The sequence below is a fragment of the Cuculus canorus genome, chromosome Z (genome assembly GCF_017976375.1).
Source record: "Cuculus canorus isolate bCucCan1 chromosome Z, bCucCan1.pri, whole genome shotgun sequence".
NCBI lineage: Eukaryota > Metazoa > Chordata > Aves > Cuculiformes > Cuculidae > Cuculus > Cuculus canorus.
Genome location: NC_071441.1, coordinates 66,985,288 through 67,003,970, shown reverse-complemented (window position 1 = coordinate 67,003,970; position 18,683 = coordinate 66,985,288). Strand labels below are relative to the sequence as shown.

General features: G+C 43.8%; 2 protein-coding genes across 5 annotated transcripts in view; one reads left to right on the top strand and one right to left on the bottom strand.

Moving 5' to 3' along the window:
• The first annotated feature begins 266 nt into the window (after positions 1-266).
• On the top strand, positions 267-925 carry PMAIP1 (phorbol-12-myristate-13-acetate-induced protein 1). Its single transcript, XM_054055053.1, has 2 exons — positions 267-496; positions 791-925. The coding sequence occupies exons 1-2, from the start codon at positions 445-447 to the stop codon at positions 901-903; spliced, it is 165 nt and encodes a 54-aa protein (XP_053911028.1). The 5' UTR covers positions 267-444; the 3' UTR covers positions 904-925.
• Positions 926-9,716: 8,791 nt separating this feature from the next.
• PDZD2 (PDZ domain containing 2) overlaps positions 9,717-18,683 on the bottom strand; it is a 213,479-nt gene continuing 204,512 nt past the window's right edge. For 3 of the 4 annotated variants that reach the window (XM_054055048.1, XM_054055047.1, XM_054055049.1), the window contains 3 exons: positions 17,423-17,693; positions 15,346-15,480; positions 9,717-13,912 (listed from right to left, as the gene is read on the bottom strand). In XM_054055048.1, coding sequence (XP_053911023.1) covers positions 13,746-13,912; positions 15,346-15,480; positions 17,423-17,693 — 573 coding nt within the window. In that variant the 3' untranslated portion in view covers positions 9,717-13,745. The remainder of the gene's footprint in view (positions 13,913-15,345; positions 15,481-17,422; positions 17,694-18,683) is intronic. The other variant, XM_054055050.1, reaches the window with a different exon arrangement.

The window sequence follows — 18,683 nt, the reverse complement described above, 5'->3', positions numbered from 1 at the left end:
AATCCCTCCACCTCTTTTCCCCCAAGCACACCCCATCCCTCCATCTCTTCTCCCCCAGGCACACCCCATCCCTCCACCTCTTTTCCCCCAAGCACACCCCATCCCTCCACCTCTTCTCCCCCAAGCACACCTCATCCTTCCATCTCTTTTCTCCCCCAAGCACACCCCATCCCTCCATCTCTTTCCTCCCCCAAGCACACCCCATCCCTGGATCTCTTTTCTCCATCCCTCCCCCTCTCTCCGCCCTCCCCCGCCCCGGCCGGTCCTGCTGCCCGTGGCTCGCTCCGGCACGCCGCCGCTCGCCCGCCGGGCCGGGGGTGGGATGCCCGCCCGGGTTAGCACGTCACGGCGCGGGGAAAGCCCCGCCGCGCTGCCGCCTCTTAAACTCGGGCTCCGCCTCTCTCGGCCTCACTTGGTCGCCGTCGCCGTGCCCTGCACATCGCGATGATGCCCGGCAAGACCCTGCGCAAGACATCGCCTTCTGCCTCTCCCGCAGGTACCGGAGGGCGAAGGCAGCGGGGTGGGATGCGACGCGATGGGATGGAACGCGGTGGGATTCGATGCGATGGGGTGGGATACGACACGACGCGATGAGATGCGATGCGATGCGGCGGGATTCGATGGGATGAGAAGAGAGGGACACCCACGCGCTTCTCCACCCGCGGAGCTTAGAGGGAACGGGGGGGGAGGATTGGGTTAGCGCCGAGAAAAGAGAAAGAATAGAGGAAATGTACAGTGTTGCCAAGATGTCACTGTAATTAAAACCAATTATAAATGCGTGTGCCTGCAGAGCGGGAGGTGGCGGTGGAGTGCGCCCTGCAGCTGCGCAGGATAGGCGACAAGTGGGACCTGCGGCAGAAGTTCCTCAACCTCCTCGTGAAGCTCTTCTGCCCGCAAACGTGAGCCTCCGCCTCGGACACGGTGCAATGGATAGCAGGGAAAGACATTGGCTTCATGGATTTGGAACAAGAGACTTCACTGACCCTGGGGGATGAAGAAAGCTCCTTGCCTTGTTATTTTTGCCTTCTGTAGCCGCCGAAGGACGGCTGTTGCAGCATGATTTCTTTGAAGAATGTTACGGCAATGTTGGCGCACGAGTGCCAGGTGGAAGAAAGATAGCGCTGGGCAGAGCCATCAGATGGAGTACTTGGAGCAAGACTGAACTTGCCCTTCAGCCTGTTCTGAGAAGACTTCCAGGAACCTGTTTTCCTCGGTTACCCTCTGCCCTCGTGTCCCATAGGTATGTTTCACCAAGGAGCTCGGACCATCTTCAGGAAGAAGCAAACTAAGCGCCGTTGGAACTTGGGATCATGCATCACAAGGCAAAAGCCAGTCGCTCGGTTATTGACTGGCCTTGTTTTCTAGAGCATGGATTCTGCTGGACAGGGATCGGAGGATGGGATAATTTTATTTCTTAGGTGAACCACTATCTTTATTGAAAGATTATTTGTTACAGGATGTTGCTTTGGGGAATAAAAAGTACAGTTCTATGGATTAACACAATGTTGCATAGTTCTAGTCTATATTATATATACTTATATGTTTGTATGTATATATTTTTATATATAAAATATAAATATGTGCACCCAATGTGTATGAAATGAGTATTTGAGACAACTATCAATTGAATCTGACATTAGGCTCAAAAACTAGTATAAAAAAGTTCAAAACATGACATAAAAAATACATTACATTAACTAGAAGAAAGCATAATGTTTTCTGATAATAATGGAAAAATTTCATGCAGTACTGAGGGAGCATACTTTAGTATAGCATTATATAAGACATACAAATGAATATATATTACATAAGTATAGATATTGAGATACGTGTGTTTTTTGTGGAAGGATTCTTTCAACGTTACGAAGAATTTCTTGAGAACAGTACAATACTGCTGTATCTTTATAAGTAAAAAAATAACTCTTTGATAGGAGTAGATCTTAAAGTTGAATTTAAGTTAAATCTCAAGTATTCTTGAGAATATTATTTATTCAAAGAAAGCAACTACCTCTCTTTGAAGAAATAATATCAGTAGAATTGAATGTTACAGTCACTACAGGGAAGTAGCCTTGTATTTCTGTATGTTTAATGATACTTACAAGTGAGGATTCTTCCCTTGTATTTTTATTCGATTTCATTTCATGGCAACCTCATTTTGGTTCTGGAATAATGAAGACACTGTAGCACATCCAGGGGGATGGTGATGCACTATGCCTATCTCACTGAGGGGTTATTACCCTTGGCTGACTTTGGAGGAGCTGAATTAATCATGCTGATCACTGTCTAAGTGAACAGTATCTCTGCTAGTGTGTTCAAATCAGACATGATCCTAGACAGTATTTTTTCATGGGTGCACGCTAGCAAGGAACTGGCTAAAGCTGGTCACATTTTGTAGCTTCTTCTTAGGTCAATAGTCAGAGTTTCTTCTCTTAGCTATATATTTAAGTACATTTGCATTGTATAAGGCTGTATAGTTGCACATTCTGAATTCTGGGTCTGTTCAAGTCTTGGGTTTTTTTTCCTTGCCTTGTAGTGTATACTTGTTTGTATTTATAAAACTAATTTTTTGCTTAGCTCTTTTGAATCTACCTTTGCCAAATTGTTATCACATAGCTCTTGTCACTCTGTCACAACCAACTCTTTATAGCTGTTACTTGTTGTCACTGATTTCACTAAGCAGAGGCTGACTGCCAGCTTTCCTCATGGAAGACTTAAGACATCCCAGTAGTGTTACTAGTAGCTTTGTCGTTGGCTTGGCCACGTGCACAGTTCCCTCCTCTTCTAAGCCAGCTAATAACCTCCTCAGTGAGAACATACTATTTCAAGAACAGTTATTCGTCTTACTGCTGCAAAGTGATGTGTTTTGCTGACATGCACAGAGGTCAGGTTTTCAGGCGTTGAAAAGTAAATGCAAGAAGTTTCTGTCTGACTAAACATCTCCCAGGCCAGCACCGTGTATAACCCATCAAAACTGATCATCGAAGACAGCCCTGACTTCAACAGAAGGGCTCCCACTGTATGTCCTGGCCATGGTGGAGTCTTGGAGTCTTCAATAGGGCACTAAATAAGATTGCACCTGTCTGGGACTCTCAGGAAAATTCAGCATTAGCATTCACTTAAGTAACAGGAATGTATTAGAATAGAAGTGCTCTGCTCAATGTGTGCTGCTTTGGAATACAATAGGAAATGAGGCGGAGGCTTCATAGATCCTGCCCAGTTCTTCAGGCTGTAGCATACATTACTGTTATGAAGAGAAACCTGTCTCTGTAAATACACTGTCATGGGGATATATATGGGGATATATATATATATATATAATTAAGTATTAGAACAGTATTTTTCCGTGTAGATCTGCTAAGACTATTTGCTTTTTGTGAAATATTTTTGTGTTTCTCTGGGCATTGTCAAGAGTGCTAGCATTCACTGGGAGCTCAGGAAAAAGACCTAGATCCAAGCAACCAGTGCCAGTATATGAGTAAGTGCTTGCTGATGTCCTCCCTAGGATTCCTTTTGTTGCTTCTGCAAAGGATCTGGTATGTGGTTGTATCAACACAAGTTTGTTTTTCTTAAGGCCTATTCTGGATACGGGCCAGATGTTTTGCTGTATGCCCCATGCACGTATGTCTTGAATTCTTGTTAAGATAATAAAGTGTTTGCAAGAAAAATGAGTCATTGTTGTTACAACTGAGGGGTTTTTTTGTGGATTCTGAATGCATGATCATGTTAGGCAAATTCTTTCCATAATGCCAAGTCAGCAGGCACATACTGGTGCAACAGGATAGTGCTAGTAGGTGTGCATCAGGGGATAGGGCTTTTACTTCTGGGAATGAGACATAAACATATCCTTGAACATTAAAATGGGAAATTAAGACACCTACCATTTTCTAGCAATTACTGCCCGTAATTAATTAGTTGGGTGCTGTCAGGGGCTCCATTGCCTCTGCCAGAGGTGTTGCAGCTTTGAGGGAGAGAGTCCCTGGGGCTCAGTGAAGGACAGGCATCCAATTAAAGGCTTTTGTCTCAGATGCAGGCAGAAGGGAATACAGCATTTCACCAAGGTCAGATTCTTACTTTCTCTGAAGTCTGAAGCTGGACTTTTGGAAAAGGCATAAATGATACTGCTTACTACAAGGAAATAGCAAACGGATAGCACAGAGCTTATTTTTCCACCCTAAACTGGGGACCAGAAGACATGTCAGAGGAGATTTGAGCCCAGGTTCCTCACCTGCTATGCCATGCACATCAACAGGCTTTCCCCTGACTCACTGTGCTCTTCTCATCGTGCAGCCCTATACAGGCAGGGAGTACCACACCTGAGGCACGTGTTTCTGGTGCAAGGAAGGCTAAGAGCCTCCTGGCCAAAGGCTCTGTTTCCTAGTGAACGAAAAACAAAAAGAAGAAATTCTCTGTCCTTTCTCAGTTAACAAGGAGCAGAAGTTAAAAGGAACTTTACTTCAGGGGCAGCAGCAACGTGATCCTGAGAAGGTGCATCATCCTGGTGCTAAGTGCTACCGCAGGTGCTGCACAGAGGATCTTTGCAAAGCCAGCAAACAAATAGCACTTCTAAGAGTCCATCAGCCTTGTAAAAACATCCAGACACTTCACTTGCTGCCTGCCAGAGCCTGGCCCCTCTCCAGCAAGGTCACCGCCAGAGCACGATGCTTGTGACCTGCTCCTCCCTAAAGGGTAGAGGAAAAAAAATCCGATCACTGGGGCACAGCATCACTGTCTGAAGGTGCCTGACTCACCTGCGGGCACCTGATATCAAAAAAACAAAACCAAACCCACTTGCCAAAGCAAACTGTCGGAGTTACTGCCCTGTAGCACTCTCCATTAGCCACAGCCCATGGGCACATGCCAAAGCAACAAGCGCAGCCCCAGGTTGTGTTCACAATATGCTCACCCAGGCAAAAAAAACCTCGGTGCACTTAGCCAGCTCATGTCTCATACCTGAGACTGGATGCACAAGTGGTATTTCCTAAACAAATTGCTAGACAACAGACAACACCTTCCTTCTCCCCTCTTCCCCCCACGGGATGTTTTTTAGTCATCTGAAAAACAATGTCTCATATGCTGCTCATTATTTTTAGCATACACTGCTGGAAGGGACTAATTCTATCATTTTCCTCCCATCAATGCGAGATGGTGTGAGGGCATGACATGCATCCATAGAGGTGCAATGAGGCTGGACAGGAAGTGCTGGGGATATGACGTGTTGTCTTCCAATCTGGTAGGGTTTTCCATGAAGTAGGTGACTGCCTGATGGCAGGACTCTCAGTGAGCAATAGTCCCAAAAGCTGTCACAGCTGTAAATTAGGGTCTTTACCCATGTGTGTCAATATACTGTCTGGATGATGGCATGAGAAACTGTCTATGCCAAGGCTGTGCTCCCTTCTCATGTACAGTCTCTTTGCAATGCAAATTTCACCCGTCTGCAAGCCCTCCACAAGCACTCCTTTAGCAAAAGGAGATATCCCACGAAATAGCACTGACCTCAAATAAAACTGTTTCAGCCATTTTGTCTTACGGAGGCATTGGCACAGAATCATAGAATGCTTTGGGTTGGAAGGAACAGTTACAGGTCATCTAGTCCAGCTTCCCTGCAGGAGAAGGGCCATCTTCCACTAGAGCAGGTTGCTCAGAGCCCTGTCAAATCTGACATTGAATGTTTCCAGTGATGGGGCTTCCACTGCCTCCCTCCACTGGGCAACCTGTTCCAGTGTTTCACAACCCTCATTGTAAAAAATTTCTTGTTTATATCCAGTCTGAATCTACTCTCTCTGAGTTTAAAAACATTACTCCTTGTCCTGTCACAACAGGCCCTGCTAAAATGTCAGTCCCCATCTTTCCTATAGGCTCCCTCAAGGCAGATGAAAGATGACATGAGGCACTCCCGCCTCTCCAGGAGAAGGTGGGAGCTATCATTCCCTCCTCTGCAGGAACGGACAGTGGGACAACCACTTGGCATGAGTCCTCTGGCTCCTCCGTGCCACTCTCACCATTTGTAGGGACAAGGCACCTTCCTGCAGGGGACAAGCCGGCTTGCAAAGCTCAAAAGAAACCAGTTATATTCATCAATACTGTGCAAGGTTGGTGAACATGCCACCTGCGTGGCTAAGAGCAGAGGATGGCCCTGGGATAGATAGCACCCATCACCAGGCTTTTGACCTTTGGGGTCTTGCCTGTGTTATTATGCTCTGCCCAGGTCAAGGTATGATGTTTGCACACACACACACACAGAGCTCTAGGATCTGAGCTGGGATCAGCCACCTGCTACATGGCAGCAATTAAGGGCAGATTTCTGCTTGCAACTTCCCTTTGCATTCCTGAAATTTCCTTGGATGTGACCAAGCCATGAAAGTTGCAGAAGACCACATCGATGTCCGTCCTTCACCTAGGATCAGGTATTAAGGAGGTAATTTTTGATGACAGCCACTGGGCTTTCCCCAGAACTGTTGTGGCATGGGCAGTAATTGCATCAAGGAAATGGCTTTGGTAGGTAGGGAAAAATCCAAGAAACTACAGCTTCAGGTAACTTGTTTAGTCAGCAAAACGCTATCAGACTGATTCAGCTGTATGATGAATTAAAGCCAGTGAATACGGGACCATCCATCGAAAAGCAAAAAGGTTCTGGCTTTAGTATTAGCTAACTTCTGAAAATACTGTGGCTGCTGGGAAACATCCTTCTAGTCACACCTTTACCCACTGTGGGATAGGAGGGCAACTCCTTGTTTAGGAAAAGGAAGCTCATTTGCATCAAGTGTTCTTTACAACAATCATTTAATGAGAGGAATTTTATTTTTTAAAAGAAAAAAGATTTAGAAATTATTGCAGTCCTCATTAATTTGTGAAATCTGCTCTGAGAAATGCAACTACATGGAAAGAGCAAGACATGGTTGGCTTCTTCTGTAGAGGCAAAGTCTGAAATGGAGATTACTAAGGGCTGGCAATGACAGTCTAGATTGAGCTGTACTCCTTGACAAGAAGAAGTGATCTGATCTCCTTCAGCAGAAGCAGCAGGCATCAGCCCTAGATAACGCAGCATCACTTGCTTTCCAGGCACTTATTGATACAGAGGTGCCGGACAGGGGCTAAAGTTGCTGTGAAACCACTTATACAACATAATATTGTATAGGAAATAAATAAAGATAGATAGATAGATAGATAGATAGATAGATAGATAGATAGATAGATAGATAAAAAGAAATCACCAAGCTGCTGGTGTAAAGCTTTGAACCTCCCAGCCAGGTGTGGGGAGGGGGAGTGGCTGGCAGCACAGAGGCAGTGGGGTGGACATGCACCCAACCCCAGTGATGGCTGGCGCTTGGACAGAGCCTGCAGGGCCCTGGGCACCAGGAAGTGTAGCTCACGGCCATGGCCAGGGAAGGTTTTCCTTCCCCTTGCCATCACAGTAATGCACTGCCCCATAGCCTCACTTCCCTGCTTGAGCGGGTGCTGCACCCAGACATTGCACACCCTGCTCCTGCCCAGCCACCAGCTCCCAGGAGGGCCACAGGGATCCTCCCCTCTGGGGCTCGCCTTCACACCACCCCTGACTGGGGAAAGAGAAAGCAACCATCACATGTGATAAAATGGCCCTTTTTTTTTCACATTCCAGGAAACACAAATGATGTTTTGGAGCCATCAACAGCCACATCAGAGACACGTGGACCTATTTGGCCATTAAGCTGTATTGCGTGATGCTAGCAGGGGACAGGAGAGCAGCAAAGCCATAGAAAGAATGAAAAATAAGCCATAACTTCTCACAAAAAATGACAAACCTGACTGCAAACAACAAGGCAGGTGTCTCCACATACCTCATTCAGATTGGAACTCTTTATGTTAGTATTATGGGAGTAAAAAAGAAACCGTGCTCAAACTGCAAACATCTCATACCTTTTGCGCAAAGTTCCTCAATTGCCCGTGCTTCAAGGCTTTCAGGAAAAAAAAAAAAAAAATAAACCAGTCCCCAAAGCCCAACTGAGTTAGATAAATCTTAAAAGTAATTCCCTACCACTTCACATATCTTCGTGGATAAATGAAGTCACATGTACTAATCTATTTATGGATTAAGTCAATGTGTCTTCTCTGTTTTGTATTCCTCTTTGCTTAGGCACTGTCTGGGGCAATTAAGATTTTAGTTGAAGACGTCCAAGACTGATCTTGTAAGAGCCAGGCAGCTCTGAGGCTTGAGCCCTATGTACTCCAGCCCATGCCGCATGTTATTAGAAAGAGGGAGAAGGAGAAAGAAGAGGATGGGTACAGAGGAGCCACTGAAAGAGGGGGAAGGGGCTGAGCTGCCCCCGGCACTGAAGACAGAAGAGGAGTGGGGGAAGCAGAGATATTCACGGTGCAATGTGTCTTTCTGCTTTTCCCTATACAGCCCTGGGGGAGAAGCCAGCACCCACACAGGGACAGATGTGCTGAACAAGCGAGGGGGAAGGGGATGTGCCACCCTACACCTTCCCCTCTGTACCATTCCCACTTTACTGGTTTTATGCCTGGCATAATCCCATCTGCACAACAACACAGGCTCCATGAAGCCCCTCATCGTGGCTACTAGCAAGGGAGCAGGATGTGGGGAAAAGAGGTCCCAATGCAAAAGGGGACTAGGAGACCACAAAGATCCCCTTTTTCCCCCTCCAGTCCAGGAAAAGGCCTTGGCATCTGCGGGGCAGGCCAGGAGCTCAACACACTCGCCTTTCCCGCAGGGTGATTCAGCAGAAGAGCTGGGCTTCTCCTTCCTCACGTGACTTGCTCACTTGCACCCTTGCGGCATAGCACCCAGAGAAGGAAACCAAAACCAAACACAGCGGCTTTTGGGGCATAAGCCTGGAGACAAGGGAAATGCCTTCTGTGCCACTGGCACAGGAAAGCGAATGCCTTCCTCTCCTTGCAGAAAAGCCCACCTGGTCTTTATGGGCAGCACTGTGCAGAGGAAACAATGAGGTCTGCAAGGCACAACAGGAGAGATGCAGGCAAGCACCAAGCGTGCACTGAGAAGAGGGCAAGACGGCACCATGGTGTGAGCTGGCTGGGAGTTGCTAGCCGTGCCAGTGCTGCTGTTAGCATACAGCCCAACACGGCTTACAATGTGGATATAAATGCTTCACTCACAAGCTCCTTCCTCCGGCTCAGCCTACCCAGCAGTGACTAGTTGATCTGTCCGTGCGCTGCCAGGCAGTGTGGGATTTTGAGCACCTCTAGCATTCTCCATGGCAGAACTGACTCATATTTCTGGGAGGCAGGCTTATTTTGGGCTGACTCATATTTCTGGGAGGCAGGCTTGCTTCAATCTACCGCGCAGCAATGGTGAAGCCAGCTGTGTCTGTAAAAAGGTGAACTGCTTCATGCAAACTTACCCACTTTTGAGGTTGTGGTGTCCACCTCCCACCATGAGCCCTACTACAGCTCCACCCCATCCACAGACAGGCTATCTCCAGCCCAGTCCACAGCACTGGCTAACTGGGGTTTGGGAAGGGAGTTTATCCCCAGGGTAGGTGGAAGAGGAGAACAAATACCAGTCTAGGACTAGTCGTATGTATATATTCCCTACACATGCAGCCTGTTCCCTTACAGCCCAGCGGCTAGGCAGGAGGTACGGTTTATAGGCAACATGCTCCAAAGACTTTGCCCCTTGATGAAAACTCTTAACATTTCACCTTTGCCATCCACATTTTTCTTGCAAAGCGTCAGGAAAAAACAAGGCACATCTTTCAAGATACCTAAGCAGGTCCTATAAAACACCTTCTAATAAATGCATTAAGCCTCTTCATGCTGAATAACAGTTCTTACAAGAGAACTTGTAAGTTTGCCAACTTAGATATTTAACAGCTTAGAAGGTATTTAACAGCTTAGATGCACATTTGGACAGCATTAACACTTAGTCTTTGATTGTGCTCTCCAGGACAACCTTGTCCATGCGATGCCCGTTTCAACTGCAGACAGAAATAACTACCTAGAGGAGTACTAAGGATACCATTTATTTTCAAAATCACTAATATCCCCAAACAAAACAGTTTATGGCAATACAGATTTACATAACAGAGACAGCAAATTGAAAAATGTACAATCTATTTCATGTTATTGCACTCACTTTTTTTGTAATATACAAGGCATATTAAACAGTTTTCCTTAAAAGAAGTTTTATTATATAAATAGAAGTGTAAATATACAGTATCATACAATAGGTGTATCAGCCTAACACACAAAACCTACCTAGGGTGGGATCCATTTTCTCACATGAACTAGTCTACTCCTGATCAATATTTCCACGTATACATTTACATACCCTAAATGTAGAAGCAGGTAAACATTCCCATCTGGGAATAGTTCCATCGGATTTGGACAAGAACCACTGCAGAACACTAACTAGGGTTAACTGTGAGGATCATTAGAAAACATGAATCACTCAACAATTTATTAACACTTACCTGCCCTCATATTCTTTCTTATTAGCAAGAAAATGATCAGATGTTGCTCCCTCCCTAACTTAGGCCTCATCTCACAGTTTTTTTAATACAGATTCTATCCCCACAAGAAGCTGGAAAGAGCTTCCAGCCACAAAAAGGCTGCAAAATATGCAATGGTAGTATCGCACCAGTATCGCATTCATATCCAGGTTGTGCATCCTGAGCTGCCTCAGGCCTATAAGCGGCAAAGCCCTCCACTGTATCTTCTCCATTTCAGAGCAAGTTCACCTTATCTGGAATGCCTTCAGGTCCCTGGTGAAGAGTTTTGGACAAAGACCACAATTTCATCCTGATTTTTCGGTCTTCCAAGATGCAGCTAGGTGTCTCTGAAGAGTCACGGCTCTCCTAGAGCTTGGCCAGCCCTCAGCATGGCAAAGAATCACCGTGGGGACCAACATGCAAACAGCAAGGTCGAAAATGCTCAAGAACCTACTAAATACTGATGAGCTAATGCCACACCCTCTTGTCGTTTTGGTGTGACCAGGCTCTCAGAAAATTTAAACATTTACTTTGCCAGGTGCATTACCAAAGGTTCACTACATCTGTTTGGTCTATCTATCCTGTTTGTAATAAAGCAGACCCATATCGCATAAATTCTGGGGCTTTTTTGGGGAATTTCACCCCAATAGAGACATCAGGAAATGCTACTGTAATCAAATCAACACTGGTAGCATTCAGTAAAGATGTTTCCGGTTCGTTCACAAAATAAACGTATTTTCAGGAACAGAAACAATCAGGGTTAAATACTATTATTTTTCTTGCTGTAATGTTACTTAGAGAAATGCATCATTCTACCCATAGTAACTACCAGACTTAAAACATTAATCCTATCTTTTAAATTATAGCCACTACTGAACCACACACAAAAATCCCCGCCTTTTTGCTGTTACTCAGCCAATACATATCTACGTGCATGTAAAATAAAATACCGAACAGTATTCGATTACTGAAAAATGAAAGCATTCTAAATCACTCACAATGAACAGTACCTGCAAACAAGCATCTGAAAATATTCACCACGTATCATCTTAAGACACCTCAAATTAAGTTTAATTTACAAAACAAAGACTTTACCTTTGAGCTCACACTGGTTTAGCAGCAAAGGAGACATACACCTTCCTGCACTGGAACCTCCAAAACTTTAAAATGTGGACTGAAAGAAATTCCTTTTTCTAAAACACAATTGTGATTCACCACATTAAAGTAGCAAAAACTCAGCACTGCACTTGTACGTATTATATGTATACAGGTATGTATTCACTATGCTGCATTAAATTCCACATGCATTTTATGTATTTATTATACACTCTATTACAATCAGATTTTGGTCCTTCCTCAACAAGGCCTTGTCATTTAATTGTCATTGCCAAATGTCTTCTCCCTGTTTTTTCAGGACACGTGCAGGGGTAATCTCTGTTATCCCAGCACAACCCTGCAACCTTATTGCGGTCCTCTGACCCAAAGTGCTGCATTCTACCCAGAAGCCTCTCCCACCAAGGAGGTGACCGGAGGCAAGGACCAGTCCCAATAGAGCAGTTGAGCTTTGGCACCACAGGGGACCCAATTCCACAGTCATTTCACAGCACTGAACCTGAACCAGTTTCAAGAGAAATCCTGCAGGCAAAGAAGCTGTAGGACCATGTACATTATTGCCTTCCCTTGTAACCAAAGTTGCATCTCTCCCTGGATTCACATGCTAACATTTCATTGAAAAAGAATTAAATCTATTCATTTCTAGGCAAACATTGCACACTTTTTCTGCTCGCCTGGACTTGGGTTGCCTTGCAGAACTGAATTTTCCTCTGCACATCACGAGTTGCAGTAATTAAGCTGTCACAGAAATTAGCCAAAGTGAGTGCTCCACTAACCTGGAATCGATTGCTCCAAGCACTGTTGAATAAACGTAAATAAACTGAACGATAGTATGATCTTGGGGTAGGGCCAGGCCTTTTTGTAACAGCTACACAGTGTCTTGGCTCACTATAAAAGACGGCAGCACTTCAGATTTGGACCGTCTCCAGACTGACAGTTCCTCACTCTGGGCACACGGGCTGCAAGCAGTCTCCAGCTTAACGTGACAAACAACTTGAGCAGTCTAGAACAAACAACTTGTGCTCAGCTGATAAGGACACTGGCCCACCTCCTCGTGCATCTCATGTTGTTTAGCTATCCCAGATGTAGGAAGAGCAATAACAGAGTCTAATCTCTTGCACCCATACACTCTCCTCCCAACACAGCAGACTATAAATAACACTCAGCAGCATGGCCCACTACCAATGCCTCTACTGTGAGTAGAGGTGAGAAGATCCAAATGAAGCACCTGCGGCATTGCAACCCTTTCAGTTTTGCTGTATCTAACACTATGGTTTCTCCCATCTACACTGTTTTCAGCTTCACCATCCAGAACCCTCAGCACCAGCACATTCCTGACACAGCCGGGTGCACTTCTATCTTACACGCACACACCCTTACTCACTCTCACACAAGCAAAAATAAATATTGGACAGGAGAAGACAAAAAACAGAGATTAAAAGCCACCACAAATAAGGCCAGTTCAGATTTAATCTGTTATAATCCCCATTTTAGACCACTATTTTCCAAGCTCGGGTGTTACAAGTTGGGCAGCCTTAAACGTCTTGCAGCCAAGTAAAAGCAGCCCAGCTTTTAGATGTACTTAGTGATCGCTAAAGACTTTCAGCTTTGCAATAAAATGCTCGTTTTAGGCATAAAAGTTGTGCAAAATTATACTTTTTTGTCATGCATTTTTTAGCAAAACTGCACTTAGAAGAATAAAGTGAGACTGTTCCAGACATTCTCTTATTACAACAAAAAAGGATCAGACCCTTAGTAAGTGTCCTGAAGTCTTATTATAGCTAAGTCATATAGTACAGTCTAAATACCCATCCTCGTCAACAGGATGGCAACCAACAAGTTATACTCCCAACCCTCTGCAGATACTAAAAATACCAGGAACAGGCACAGGGTTATTTGCCTCAGTCAAAATACTTTAAACCAAACCCAGGAGAGGTCTTGAAGTTTCATTAAAACTGCCATGTAATACAAAAATGTCTGTAACATTTGGCTTCCTTCATCCTCCATAAATAGGTGAGATTTTGTGATGCTCATCATATGCTTGCTCAGTGGTTCTCCGGGGCTCTTAGCACCTCTCTGAAGAGCGTTAAGACACTTTTGTGTGGCTTTAGAAACAAAGACAGCTTCTAGCCAGTTTTAAACGTTTTGTCTTAGCAAGTGTGATTAGAGGTAGTGCTTCCATCACACCGAAGTTCTGTGTTTTCTGATTAGTAGCTGAACAGGGCCCTCTGGCACAGACTTAATAATGTTCCACACATCATAATGCATGAGGCCAAGTAATGATTTTCCACTAACAGCAAGAATTTCATCTCCAGTTTCTATGTTTCCAGATTGCTCTGCAGCACCACCTAGGAGCAAAAGGGGGGAAAAAAAGTCAGTGTAAAAAAAACCCAAAACCCCACAACAATTTTCTTTCCACCATGACAAACAGCAAATAAACCATTTTTCCGACAGTGGAGATTTCAGTACAAGTCACTTGTGTTCAGCTTAGCTCTAGCAATCTACCCCATGCTGCATCTCACATAAAATGTCATTTTAACCAAGATAAATCCTTGTTTCCAGAAAAAAATCTCTGCTTTTGAAGGAAGCAGCATGAGTGCATGAAAAACAGTGTACATTATCTCTATAGCTGTAAGAAAAAACAACTGATAAAGTAAATACACAGGTTGTATGCGGCATCGATGCATTTTCTCAAACAGAATTTTAATATGCTAATAAGCAGATAATGCAGCAGACTGTAAAACCTGAATAACAGCGGTAAAAACAAGTATGGGTAGCAAACCTAGGACAAACATGCCAGATGCAGAAACAGCTCCTGGGGTGGGGGGGCATACCTTTCACTGCTGATCAAAGTATGTTTTCTGTAATCATAATTTAATTAACAACACCAGTCATCACAGGGAGGAGAGTGGAGGGCAAAAAGGACTTTATCTAAGGATAAAAATTGCCAAGCCCAAAATTAAACATGCCCTTTATCCGCAGAATCACTTTCTAAAGAGGGGAAAACAAACACCTGCAAAGAAATTGATATGCAATTCAGAAAATACAAGATTTACTTTCTCCTCGATGAGAGAATACACCACTGAAAAGTAATCCCACAAAAATGCTGTGCACCCGCAGCTTCATTTAGAGTTTCACCTTCTTTAGAAGGTGCTATATTTTCACTACACCGAATCCCAGAGTCAGACATATTAAAATCACAACATAGTTCTAGGATTCGTTTCCTTTTTATATATGGTTCATATAAGTTTAACTTCTTGCTCACTAACAAAATATCCAAGAGTGCCAGTTTTTTAATATAAATCACATTTTCTTGGTGAAAGCTAATACCGATCTCTTAAAAAAACCACACAAAAAAACAACAGAGACAAAAAAAAGGTAAAACTACTAACTGGGTATAATGCTGGATGATGCTTTCAAACCACACTGATTTATCTCCATTGTGCTTCTCAGAAGTCAGATAAGGCACGAACTTCTCAAACCTTTAAATACGATACTGATGCTGTTATTTAACGTCTAGAATAGCAGACGAGCTCAGGAAGGAACTGCATCGTATTTAGTAAATCAGATTGCTCCACAAACATTTACTGGCAGGTGCAATCCCTACCCATTCCCAGGAGCACTTTTTTTAATGACCATTTTGGCTAGTAAGTGGTAACAAACAATGGCCACAAAACCCACACTTGTTCCAAAAACCACTGAATCCAAGAATTAAAATACCTGTACAAAGCACAAAAGGAAAACTGTGATAATATCCGCTGCATTTGCTAGCTTGTAGTACCTTTAAATATTCTTTTTACAAGTAAGGGCCTGTCTCCAGCAATGGAAGCTTTTCCACCATCAAGACTGAATCCCAAGCCAGCAGAGGTTTTCAATAATTCAACGCAGATGACATCATCCATATCCAGGTTTGGATCTGTGACAGAATATACACAGCACCTTGTTATACTGTTAATAGTAAATTGCAAGTTGTGTTCAGTTGGTTTTGCTGCAGTGACAAAGCAATTTAGAGTTGAGTTCATATTCAAACTAGAACGTGTTTTCACTCAGTTTCCTAGAAATGAATGTGTATTATCGCAGCTGTGAAGGGGAGACAGAACAAAATGCATTTAGACACAGAGACATTTTCAATTTGTACGTAAAACAAAAATCTGCCAAGGTGGTTCTTTTTTGGCAAAGACTCTAAACATCAACAAAATAACTGAAATATTACAAAAATAGTGACTGGAGAGCATTTCTCTTCCTTCAATTTGTTCCCACTCCTTATTCCCTGAGCCATATCTCTTTAAGTAACATTAATGAATTAAATGTTACATCAAACAAAGACGTTCCATACTCTTGAGGACAAGTCTGTAATCATTCACTAGTGTGAATAATTGTTTCAAATGTCATCTCTGTGGAAATAACCATAATTACTTGTAGGCATCTTACTTTCTACATATCAGGTATGTTTAGAATGCAGTATTACTGTGGCTGACATAAAACAAGATTTTGCTTAGGAGGAAATAAATCTAAAATTTTGGAAAGCAGGACCCTCTTTGCTCTGCGTGCATGTAAAAAAAATATGCTTTCTGCATTATCACAAGCTACTGCTACAATATCTCAAACAGATTTAAATGTTATCTCAAACATTTGAAGATGGGCTTTGCCTTCAGTATAGAAACAAGCTTCTTAAAAACATGGAACTGTCGTTTATGGAATAATGTTGCCCCCTAGTGCCTGCAACCCAGCAGAGATCCTGCATTTATCAATATACAGGACGCAGGGAGGTTAGGGTAGAAAGGTATTCTGAAGTAATTACATATATCAGACACAAGGGAGCAATTCTGAAAAGACCGATCCATCCATTTACAGAGTCTGTCTTATTTCTTTTAAGCTGCTATTGCAAAACTGTACTATAGAACTCAGTGAAAGCATAAAAGAATAAAAACTGCTACGGGGAGGGGGGGGTGGGGAACAAAAAAAAACCCAACAAACCAAACAACACGATCCCAAACAAACAAAAAGCCCAAATACAGCCAGTGGGTTAAAAATAGGTGACCACATTCTAGTTTTGGGGTAGTCCAAGCTGAGTGCCTGGCATCGCCCTGGAAGACAGGGGAAGCTGCTCCCTCCCAGAGACACTACAGCAGTGCAGGACCGAAGCAGGTCTACCCCTGCTCCTGAGGCAGCTGCACACAGACAGGTACTAAAGGGGTCTGTGTCATTCTACAAAAAAAAATTGAAAGATCTTTTTGTAGAATGCCAAGCGCAGCCTTCACACCGAAATGCTGTCTTGCTCCCGAACAGGAACTTACCCTCCCACTGACATATTTCACCTAAACCATTTATCCCTAGTTTTCTTTTGGATTATTAACTTGGGTTTGACTTAGCTGCATTTACTGTAATAGCACAATATTTTTTTTCTTGGTTTTAGCAGAAACAGTGTGAAAACTGCTATTAGAAAGTGCAAGTACAGTCCCTCTGAATAACAAACGGCAGGGCTTAGTCTTGTCTTCGAGGTGGTTGTTTTTCTTTTTTGGTTGGTTGTTTTGTTGCACTGACTACTGTTATTACTTAAAAGGAGTTTATCCTGGATTGGAAGAGCAAGTGGAATCACTAACTTAAGCAGAAATTGGATTAGGCTTTAAATGTCCTTCTAAGTTTCTGCCTAGTTGTGGTATTTTAAAAAAACCCCAAATCTAAAACCAAACTGTGTTCAGGCTCCAAAGAGAACAAATAGAATTTAAAGGTAATTTCATTTGCTCCCTTCAATCACATAAGGCACAGACACTTTTAATCTAAAACATATGGAGACTTTTCCCTTCAGTCTGCTCTGCAAGGGAATCCTTCCAACTGTTCTTGGACAAAGATCATACCTGTTCGTATTTCCATGGAAACATCCTTTCCGGACCCCACGCATTTTCTGCCAGTAGCTGATATTTCAAGTCTGGAAGAATTGTTTGCTTTGTTTTTTTCCTTCTGGATGACAATGACCGCATAAGTGTACAGTCTTGCCTGATGAAGAGCATTCAGGACATCCCCATGGACTGAGTTTGCAAGGGACTTGCCATTGATGGACAGAACAAGATCTCCTCTATGAATAGTCCCTTCCTGAGATGCCACTCCTTTTGAAAACACTCTGTGCACCTGTGGGAAAGAGTTTAACTTAAGGATGCATTAACCTCATGACCACACGCACTGCTGTACAGACCAAGGTGAACATGGAGTCCCCAATAATTGGCAATCAGTGCTGCTTGGATTTCAAGCACACAACATTTGGTTCAACAACAGCCTCAAATATTAAGGCCTAAGTGACTGGACAAGAATTGCAGTTAGGGATGGTGGAAAACAGAGGAAAAGATGCTGTTATTGCATGGTCTTTTATAAGCCAAAGACAACCCAAACTAGGTAAAGAATGTAACACCACAGATCACTTATGAATCATAGAATCATTAGGCTGGAAAAGACCTTTGAGATCATTGAGCCCAACCATACCTGTCTACTACTAAATCATACTCCTAAGCACTTAATCTCCAGGTCTTTTAGATACCTCCAGGAATCGGGACTCAATCACCTCCCTGGGCAGTCCACTCCAGTGCCCAATAACCCTTTCAGTGAAAAAATTTTTCCTAATATCTAACCTGAATCACCCCAGCACAGTTTGTGGCCATTGCCTCTCATTCTATCGCCTATCATTGGCCAAAGAGACCAACAGCCATCTTGCTACGACCTCATTTCAAGTAATTATAGACAGCAATAGGGTCTCCCTTCAGCCTCCTCTTCTCGAGGCTAAACAACCCCAGTTCCCTCAGCTGCTCCTCATAAGACTTGTTCTCCAATGCCTTCACCACTTTTGTCACTCTTCTCTGGACACGGTCCAGGACCTCAATGTCTTTTTCGTAGTGACAGGCCCAAAACTGAACACAGGATTTGTGGTGTGGCCTCACCAGTGCTGAGCACAGAGGCACAATCACTTCCCTGGTCCTGCTGGCCACACTGCTCCTGGTACCAGCCAGGATGCTGTTGGCTTTCTTGGCTACCCGGGCACACTGCTGGCTCATGTTCAGTCGGCTGTTGACCAACACCCCCAGGTCCTTCTCTGCCAGGCAGCTTTCCAGCCACTCTTCCTCAAGCCTG